This window comes from Apteryx rowi, unplaced genomic scaffold (assembly GCF_003343035.1).
Source record: "Apteryx rowi isolate R43461 unplaced genomic scaffold, aptRow1 scaffold_443, whole genome shotgun sequence".
Taxonomy (NCBI): Eukaryota; Metazoa; Chordata; class Aves; order Apterygiformes; family Apterygidae; genus Apteryx; species Apteryx rowi.
The window spans coordinates 369,878-380,621 of record NW_020450698.1 but is presented as its reverse complement, the minus strand read 5'-3'; the positions used below and the strand labels follow the sequence as shown (position 1 = coordinate 380,621).

At 42.2% G+C, this 10,744-nt stretch overlaps 1 protein-coding gene across 1 annotated transcript in view; it reads left to right on the top strand.

The window, feature by feature from the left end:
• Nucleotides 1-256: 256 nt before the first annotated feature.
• RBFOX2 (RNA binding fox-1 homolog 2) overlaps nucleotides 257-10,744 on the top strand; it is a 92,361-nt gene continuing 81,873 nt past the window's right edge. The window contains exon 1 of the mRNA XM_026076931.1: nucleotides 257-328. Within this exon, the coding sequence (XP_025932716.1) occupies nucleotides 257-328 (72 nt within the window). The remainder of the gene's footprint in view (nucleotides 329-10,744) is intronic.

Here is a 10,744-nt window from a genome sequence, read left to right as displayed (position 1 = left end):
GAAACTCTGCAGCCCTACAAATGCAATCTTGGTACCGTGTGCTGTTTGCCTAACACTGTTAGGAACTGGCTGAGCCGCTTGATCTATTTAGCTGCTATGGAAATCGGTACATACCCAGCCAGAAAATGCATCCTTGCTTGCTGGCATGTTTCCTACATTTACATCAGTCTTTAAAAAGCAGAGACATATTGTAAGCTGCTCATCAGATCCCTGATGACCCAGTTTAGCAGATGCAGTGATTGGCTAATTGTTAAAGATGCCATTTTTGGTGGGTGAGAGGAAGAGCATCAGCCAGGCTTCTAGCCATGAAGAGTTAGAATCAGCGGAGGTAAGAGCTCTTTAGTGGGAGTAACTAGATAAGGCTTGGATTAATTTGTCTGGAGAACAGAGAATTATACTAAAGATTTTATAAATTCAGTTTATAAAATGAAACTGTTGGTGTAATTTCCTTAGTAAAGATCAATGTGGTGTAAGAACTGTGCAGCATGGAAATATCTCAGACTCCATGCTGTATTGCTGTGACCCCACAGTATCACAATTTTTTTACCAAATTTTTTTTTTAAACCTACATGAAAAATGCCTGCAACTACCATGGATGTACTTCAAGCATGGAGAGAATATAGCTAGCTTGTGTTCTTATAACTGTACTCGTAATTGTGACTTAGCACTCTTTCTGTAATCAGTCTGAAGACAGCAGGCAAAGCAAAGCCCAGGGCTGTGGTCTTGTATTTTCCAAAAATGCTTCCCAGTCTGCAGACATCAAAGAGCAGCGCATGTGAAGGGAATTCTGGTTTTTGAGAATGTTGGAGGAAAAACTTGTATAATCTCCATGCCTTGCTTAGGGCACAGAAAGAGGAAAATTAGGTAAATGCCATTTCAGCAGCATGTGGAACAGTATCTCTAGGCAAAGTGATGGGTAGGTAGGAGATGGAAAATAATAAAATTCAGTGTTATATATATACAAAAAAAGTACAGCAGTAGCTAGATGGGTGATAACTCTTAGTAGAAGTAGCTGGGAGCTGTGTGATCAGTAAGTACATGAACATTTCAGTTTTTGCTCAGGCTCCTGCCCTTAGAAATAACAAGCAGAGGAACCAGAGCTACTGATGCAGAATATGAAACTGAATATTATAGGAAGAATATCAATCTGCAAGAGCAGTAATCATGACTTTAACACATGTATTCGAGGTTATGCATGGTTCAGATAAGGTAGATGTAAAGGTGAAAGGGGAGTACTGCTATGTAGTATACTGTAAAGAAGTAAAAAGGGTAATACTGATAGAACAGGATCTGTTTCAGGTCAAAATTGCTCTGGGGGAGAATGGTAAAAGAGGTCCTAGAGGAAGTATTGGCAGTCTGCTCTGGGCCCCCTTAGGACTGGATTTGGATACAAACTTGAGTCTCTGAAATATTATTCCAAGTGCCATTAGAGAGAGGAATATTATTATGAGAGACTTTAATTTCTCAGATATAGCTTGGAAAATGAATGCTGCTAATAATAATAGGGTCAAAAAAATTTTTCACTGTAGCATCACCTGTTGTTGGTACAGTGAGCGTATTGTAGGTGATACGAATATTACAGGAAAACAAGTTGTTTAGAACTCTCCGTGTCCCCAACTTTGGACTGAGTATCATGACCACTTAGTTTATATTAGGAAGAAAGATTAACTAAAGCAGGCTTGCAAGTAAGGTTTTGGGTTTTTTTCTTGTTTAAAAAGATGCAAACTTTGATACATGGAGCAAAATAGTTAATGAAATAAGTCAACTGGATTGAAAACTGAGAGACTTGAATGTAGAGGGTTTTTTGTTTGTTTTTTTTTGATGTGTCAAAGGTACTTTGGATACAGATTCCTGATGGTATAAGTCAAGGGGAAAAAGCTTATAAAAAGAAACAATCTTCAACCTAACTGGAGGTATAGGTATCTCATAAAGGCTATTAGGTGCAAAAACGGAATTTACAAGGGGTGGAAAAAGGACCAGTCAGCAGAGACTGCTGTTTTCAAGGTCAGGGAATGTGAGGGTTAAAGTGAATGTTGCCAAAAATCAGACTGAATTAAACCTTGCAAATGTTACTAGGAAAACGGGACAGTTTGTTGAAATATATGAAGAACAATGGAAGAATTAGGGCCACTTTGGGGATAGGATAGTTAATAAGGATATTGTAGTTGTGATAACAAAATTGAACAAATGATTTCTTTTTGTTGAAGATAGAGTTGATTGTGGGAGGAAAGACAGGATGGGTAATGGGCATGAGACCACTGTAGAAACTACCACATTAGACATGGAAGAATATTCAAAGAACATGATGTATGCAGGCTGGGTTGGAGGAGTGAGGTTGGCTGGGGAATGGTAATATCTGGTCCTGAAAACCAAAAGAACTGACTCATGAAGTTGCAGATCTGATACAAGTTTTTAAGAGATCTATTGAATCAGGAGTGATATCATATGTTTAGAGAACAGTAAGTGTCATATTTTTATTGATGATAGGGGGGTTGATCTGGGCAAATGCAGACCCATAGGTCCAACATTAATTGTATGCAAAATCTGAGGACAAAATAGTAAGTAAAGGTTTGGACAAAAATGAAAAATGGGATAAAAGGCAACAGAATGGGCTTGTATCAGATTAGGCTGCTATTTGTTTTTGAGATAACTGATTTTCTTTTTTCTTGATGACAAGCATTTTTCTTAACTGGATGACATGTTTTATTGTAGCACTGGTCCTACAGCATCTGAGATGTTGCTATATAGGAAAGTACTAACTGAGACTAGAGATGATGCAGTTTTGTGCTGGAATTGTAGAAGAGATTAGGAGCTAACCATGTGTTTTAGGGTAATGATTTTTTTATTTAATTTTATTTTTCAGATCACCACAGGCTAGATCAGGTGCAAAGATGGGCTTCTAGAGAGGCTGGGGAATAGAAAACCTGCCTTGTGAGGAGAGACTGGAACAGCTGCTTGTTTAGAGGGACAGAGAGGGGGATACATCAGGGAGGTTAATTGTAAGAGAAAGAGAAAATATGTTTAAGCCAGAGGACAGTACTGGCACAAGAACGAAGAACAAACAAAAATTGCTCAGGAATAGTGTTAAGCTGGAAACAAACACAAATTCCTACTGCTGGGGAGTGATGTTCTGAACAGGCTTTCAGCTTGAATAGTGTAGACATAAAAACCTGTTTCTAAGATGTAGCTTGATAAATTTCATAAAAAGATTAGCTGATATTGTATGATAGTAAGTGATTTGATTTTGTGTTTCAGAGGTCTTTTCCAATCTTAATATTTCTGTATTTTTAAGTTATTTATATGTGTAATCATTTGCAGGATCAAGGCTATGGTTTTATAACAGTTACCTAACTTGTGTTACTGCAAACATATGTGCATAGCAGGTTGTATGGTAATGTAGTTGGGCCTTTATCTCTTAATAAAATTATGGAGTGTAACCTTCTTATATTTGGCTAATATTTGTTGAAAGTCAGTAATAAGCCAGCCATTATAGACAGCCCTAAACACTGAATTTTCACTGCAAAAAAATTCTGTAGTTTGACTGCCCAATAAGGTATGTTTAGTCTTGCTGTATCTAGCATCTTGGCACACGCAAGTTTAAAAATAATTTTTGTAATTTAATTTTCTGTTGGAGTCAGGAGGCATGACACTTTGCTACTGAAGTATCACCTAAGTATCTTAATGCTGGTAGGGCAAAGTACTTAAATCTGCATCAAAAATTTTAAGGCGTTGCAGTTCTATCTGGATCTATTTGCTATAGCTAAAAGAACACAGGAGGCTAGGTGATATTCTTCACTCCCCCTCCTTGATTTGTTTTGTCCATTTGACAGTTATTTATAGATAGTAAGATAAGTGCAGTAGGATTGGAAAATGTTTTATTCCCCTGGGGCCTCGCTGAAAATGACAAAAATTTGATTGTGAAATGAACATAGGGTTTTTAACTTAATTATTACCGCCCCAAGGTTTTAAAACCAAAATTATATAGAGAAACAAAAAGGAGTTGAGGAAAAGACTTCAGGTTTTCATAAATTAATGCCTTTTTATAAACAGATGTTCTTGGAGATACTAAATTGCCTGAGTGCATAATAATGAGCTATGCAGAAGAATGGAGGGCAGGCACCTATTGAGCACGTAGTTACAGAAAGAAAAGAAAAATGGATTGGCCATTTTGAGGAAACCAGATATAATCTAAGCCCCAAAGCGGGGCTTGCAGGGATAGAGAAGAAGCCAAACAATCTTCTGAAGAGGAGGAAGAGGCATACTGTGAGCTCCAGGAAGCATACTGTGAGCTCCTCTGAATCTGGGGTGAAATCAACTGGTCAAAAGCAGAACGAGATGAAAGTTTGCTGTGGGAGTTTCATCCTTCTTCCACAGCAGAGAGGTTTAGAAGCGTAGCTACTTTCCCTTTTATGGACAACTAATTTCTTTGTTGTCTGTGCAAATCTTCACACAGAAACAATGGCTATAGAAGCATTTTCTTAGAAGTAGGAAAATGTAATCCTTTATACTCCCCAAATTGGCTGTGTTCCTTTTGTGCGGAAGAAGTGGCCCTGTGGCCCTCAGAAAGATGATGAGAGAGGGTGGCAGCTGCCGTAACTCCTCAACCAGCTTGTAGCTGTCCTTTTCTGAGGAATCTCAAAAAGAAAGGGCGGTCAGAAGCAGAGGACAAGCCAAGAACTGTCCTGCTGGGTTGGATAGGTCAGAGGGCTGTAGATTAGGCACCCTTTACCTAAATTATGAAGTGCTTTGCATGTAATTTGTGCTAGATAAATGAATGACATATTTAACCTCTTAAAAAAGAAACTGATTTTCTTAAACTTAACTCTTTCTGGGAGAGATGAATTTATTTGTATGTCAAATATGAAGCTCATAGTTTCAATTTTTTTGATGTTTAAGGGAAAATGAAGGTACCAGAGGGAACCAATAAGAGAGAAGAGAGTCAGAAAAGAGAAAAACCATCATTCTTAACTGAAGTGTTCGTTACCTGTGAATGTTCATCATGCAGAAATTGCTTCAGTAACCATAGCAAGGTAGCTGTGCCTGAGCTAGACTGAGGTAGCTATTTAATGGTGCACAACAGCACTGCATAAAAGTTAAAGGTCCGAAATGTTAAAAAAACCCTATACGCATTTAAAACAGTGGGGGGAATTTGGATAGCCATTCTTGGTTCTGATCACTGTAATGTTCTCATTTTTGAAACTCTAAAGGGAGGGGTTGTACCACTGCTGTCTCTTTGAAGGTGGTGTTTTATGTGCTAAAAGGGTGGTTTAAAATTATTTGTGATTTTGGGATGTTAACTGTTTGAGGGACTGGGTTTGGACCGGCATCAGCCTGATGTGGTTTGGAGTAGCAATGGATGAAATTTTATGCGATTTGCTATGGGAGGTCTCTCCCCACTGCACACCCCCTCAGGCCATGTTATGTCTTCTAAGAATCACCAGTGGGCTCTCAGGTTACGGATAACACATTTGGCATGTGGGTCCCAGCCGGGACGTCTGAACCTGCTGGTTTTTGTCATAGTAACTCAGCATCTGTCCCTGTCGGTTACAGACCCAGAATTCCTCCCCAGGAATGCGCGGGTACGTTCGCAAAGGTGCAAGGGGGGGCTTCCTAAAACGGGAAGAACAACTGGCTTTTCCGAGCCTAGCCTCCTTTTCCCCAGCATTCGCCATCCCCCGTGACAGTGTTAATCCTCCCAAGTTTGACTGGAACAGCTGAGAGCAGGCAACCTGCTCTCTCAAGGCCTCTTGGCGGATTCGCGTTGCCTCGCTGCCGGGGCCCCCTTCCCTCAGCCCTGCTCCCCCCGCCAGCGTCGGTTCCGGCAGCTGTCTCTGCCCGAGTTAAATGCGGAGGGAGGGAGAGGTGTTAAATGATACGGGCACATATTCTGTCATGAAAGAGATCCCTTCAGCGCAAGATATCAATGTGGCTTGTCTCCTCTCCCTCCCCTCTGCAACACCAAAGGGTTTTACTATGCTAATCCTAGCACCTGTCCCTGCCTAGGACAGTTAGAAGGATATGGGGGTGGGGGAGGAACAGTCCCATATGTTTTTCGCTGTCCTGGATTGGGAGCGTTCCCTCTGACGCACCTAGAGCCCAGAACATATGCTCTTTTCAGATCCTAAATGCTGTTTGCTTCCTACCATCTCTGTGTGCTGCTGCAAAGATCCTGTGTTCCCCTCTTCCTGGCAGTCATTCTGTTTGCTTCTCGGGAGTTGCAGGACGCTCCTCAGTTGAGGCTTCCAGTGCCGTTTTCAGTACGGGATTTCTAATTTTAGGAACCTCTGCTGTGTATGGTTGAGCTTTGCCTTGCTGAATCCCAGAAGAGAGGGGCTGATCTGAGCTGAGCCAGGCAGCTCCTTTTTATTTTCAGCTGAACTAGTGTCAACCTGAGTGGCCCCAGAGGCCTGAGCCAAGCACTGCGCAGGGCTGCCAGAGTCCTTCCCACAAAGCTGAAAGACGGAGATTCAGATTTGAAGCTTCCAGTTCTGTGTCTAGTTGGCCTTTATCTGGAGGATCTTTGGCTATGTATGGTGTGTATTGTATGGATTATCAATACCCAGTTGTCCAGGTAAGCAAAAGGACACTTGCAACTTTAGAGTCTTGTTATTTACTCTGTACGTTCTTCAAACAAACTTGAGCTTATGTGCTGTTTTGTAGAAGGACACTGCTTCCGTGCTCGGCTCTTTGGCCTGGTGCATACCAGGCCTCGGCTTCCCAGAGGCTCTGCAGAGGGCTTGGATGCTCCGTGCATGCGAGTGGTACTGTTTGGCACCTTAACTCTGAGGACTGTGTTGTTTGAGACTTGTGTGTTTTGTTTTGCATTTTTGGCCTTTTTTTTTTTCCCCCTCCCTCCAGGGATTTTGATTTGACAGAATTGCTGTGCTCTGCAAAGTAGTCTGTTGTTGAGTGTCTTACTGCATTGTCCAGGGGCATGTGACTTGTGTGACTGCAATCCATTTCGCAGGGGTGGCAAGCCATCAGGAGCGGCTCCTCACCTATTTCCCTCCTCCCTCCTCTGAAACAAGCAGCCAAACCTCTGACAAAATCTCATTCATCACCCTTTCACTTTTGAAGATCCAGTAAGAATCTGTAGGATGATAAGAATTGGTGGGCTTGAGTGGCGCTTTGCTCATGGTATGGCGTACGTTACAGTCCTGCTGGAGGAGGGGGCTATATTTGGAGTACACATGAGTTTTCCTGGCCCGTTGTGTGGAGTCTTGGAGAAGTCAGAGGCTGCGGGTCAGGCTCAAATACTTTCAGAGCCAAGTGAAAGATGATGTTCTCTGCACAGTCCGTGGCTATTCAGTGTCAGCATTCCTTGTTCTCACGAGCACCAAATTCATCCAGAAAACGTGAAACATAGACAAACAGTTGAAGATTATCTGCACCGAGATACTTCAGATAGCCACTAAAGAGTATTTTGTTAGGTTACTTTGTACTGGGTTTTTTATTACGTACATGAATAGAATCCACCACCAGAAGTGTGTCTTTTGGTTGTTAAGATTTGCTCCTGATAAATTGGTTCTTTGCACTTGAAACTTTTTTTTTTTTCCCCCTCTGGCCTTGATCCAGCTGGCAGGTTTGTTCCATCTAAACTTGAGCCAGCATAGAAATGCAGGTAATGGGATGTTAAAATCAAAGACTATGCTTTCTTTCCACTCTAGCAGCAAAGGGGAATTATAGACATAGCAAAAGAAAAGGGAAAACAAACCGTGGAACTTGCTTAAAGCAGAGTATTTGTGGCTTTCTCTACTCTTTCCAGGTTTACCAGTCTTCTGACACTGTTACACTTTCAAATGATTTAGTTAGTTTAAGTATAGACCACTAAGTTAGACTAAAGGTTAGTTTTTCTTTGTAGTCTCACCAGTGTGATTTTTGGTGGCCTTGTCCCTGTACCTGCTGTTTAAATGTCGTTCTCTGGATTATTTTCCATTAGCATTTGAATGATATGAACTAACAAAAAACCATCATGTACATCAGGGAGAACATAGAATATAAATGTGGGGCAGAAGTACTCAGATGTGATGCCCATCTTGGTAAGGATAATAGTGTGTCCTGGCCCTGCAGAGGGACTAAATTGGCCCGTAGTTATTTCAGAATGCTACTTCTAACAGCACAATAATGACGTTTCAATGCATATGTGCCTGTGATGCACACAAAATCTTGAGAACTCATAAGTATTGGCATCTAGATCTGTTCTGAAAATGTTGCTTTTTGAATTCTGAATAAATGCAGTAAGTAGGAAGTGATGATCTCATGGCTCTGAGCTGTAACATATTCAGGCTTCCAATGTTCAGCTTTACTTGTGCTGCTTTGTTGTTTTCAGCAGTATGCACTGCAATTTGAGTCTTTGGTTTTCCTTAAATAGAAGGTAGCAAATGATGGTAAATTGTGTAGTTGTTTCATGATTTGCACTTATGAGAAGTGGAGGCCCACCAAACTTGCTTCATTTGACCAGGAGACAATATCTAAACCACAGTCCTCAATGGGAAAGGTGAATTGCACATATTAGGCAGTTAATTTCAACAGTTTTGTTCATTGTGTAGATGGTGTTTCTTTGGCCTCAGTAGAGCCCAAGACAGGACAGACCTCAAGTGTCATCAAGTCTGGTCTTGATTTTGGTGGTGTTCTTGATGATTTTAAAAGTCTATATTAGATGTTCATTTCAGGTGATTTTGTAGTGGTCAGAGCTCCTAAAGACCTGCATTTCATATTGCCCTAGCACTCCCTTTGGAAATTGGGGATATTCTTTTGCTAATTGGGAGCAAAGGTGAATATACTCCAAGCACGAGGGAGGAGAGGTTTTCTGTAGAAAATGAGAAATGTAGATGAAAGAGAGACCAGGAGCAGATCACGTTTAAGGGAATTCCCACTCTTCTAGCACATGAGTAAAGGAGTTGTACCAACAGGGTAGTAGGAGGTAGTGCAAATGAGCGTTAGCTGTACACTTTAGAATTAGGTGCTTACACATTTGCCTTTTTCCCTGGAGATTTCTTTTTGATAGCAAATGTGTCTAGCGGTTCCTAAGATGAAGGCCAAAATGGACTAGAAAATGATGCTGTCCTGGTGAATGGAGGTGGGAGTACCATAGTACTCCCATACTCTATGCTGCCATAGTAGCATGCCCTTCTCTGTCCTAGAGGTTTTTTGCTATAGCCCTAGACCTGAGACGAGAAGTCGTATTCCTGTGGCACAGTAGACCCTGGGCAAATGCAACCATTTAATTAAAAGGAGTGTGTTGAGATTTGCAGAAGTCTGGTGAGATGAGAAATATGTGGATGGAACCTGGTGCTTTGTTGTGTTGAAGGTATAAGGAGGCCACTGTGTTTTTTGCTGCTTTGAAATGGAATTGGCACTTGACCCAGGACTGTGCTCCAGAATCTTGGAGTTTTTATAGGGGAAGAAAAATGTAATACTTTCCCTTGTTTTGCAGTATTGCCTGTAAACCTGTAGTATCATAATGAGTTAGTACAGAGCATGAAATAACTCAGGAAAATGTGGACGCTGACTCAGAGGCTCGTGGGCTTGGTAGTTCTGTAGCTGTGGAGTCTGACCTCTTCCCAGAGGACCACACAGCTCCCTGTTTTGTTGGAGTAGGGCATCTGGCACTTGGTTCGTTGCATCACTGCTCTGTTGGGACATAATGGTTTGCCCATGTCTTGGTGGTAGGCTCTTTACAGCAGAGGAGCTAAGTGGGTTGTGATGCATGCTCCCACTGTCCTACTGAATTAGTAGAGAAGGGAGGAGGGAGGGAGCCAGAGGTCAGTTTGCAGTTATGGTATTGGCAAACAGGAGAGCAGCATGGGTCAGCACAGGCTGCTTAGAGAGCAATACAGTAGCAGAAGCCTGTGAAGGGGGGGGGGGGGGAACCCAAAACCAAACTTCCACCACTAGGTTTTCTTTTGAGTATAAATTATAACTGGGCATATTACTGTGAAGAGGAGCACATGGGGATGAAAGGTGTTACGGCACTGTAATTTGACTTTTCTGCTGCAAAAGCCCATGAGGTCTCTTGAGTACCAGATGTCAAGAAGAGAGACATCCGAGGAGTTAGTTGCCTTAGCTGATTTTTATCTTGGTGTCATTGGTACTGGGGCTACAACATTGTCCTCTTGCCACTTGTCTAACTGAGGACTTGGCAGATCTGCTCAGCCCTTGATCCTGCCCAAGGGCTTGTGTGTGTATGATGTTGGGAAAATCAATCTCTGACTCGCATCCCATCCACAAAATGGGGAAGCAGAACTGGTCCATTTTACAGGGTTACTGGGAGAATAAATATTGCCAACAGTGAGGTGCTCTGGTGTTAAGGTAGTAAGGGCTAGATATTTACTGAAGATAAACAGCGGGGGAAAAAAAGAAAGCTGGGAAGGAGTCCAGTGATCTCCAGTCTTTATTATGAAAGAAATGCGGATCCTGGCATTGATACTGCTTCCGGTTCATCAAATGTACTGTGTAACCCACTCGTTCTCCCCTTTGTGGCAGAAGGGAGGTCTGTGTAAAATTGACAGCTATCTCACAAACATCCTCTTGTTCAGAGATGCTCTCTCTCGCCTCGTGAGCTTCAGCGTGGGGAAGTCACGGAGCTGAATCAGAGCCGTTTGAAATGGTAGGTGGCAGATGAAGTACAGGCAGGGTAGGGGCGCATCTGGGGTGGGGGAGCAGCCAGCTAAGGTTGCCCTCCGCAGCACTTTTGTCTCCAGCCCTGCCGTGCCTTCACGCTGCCTCCTCCGCGCCCCTCTCT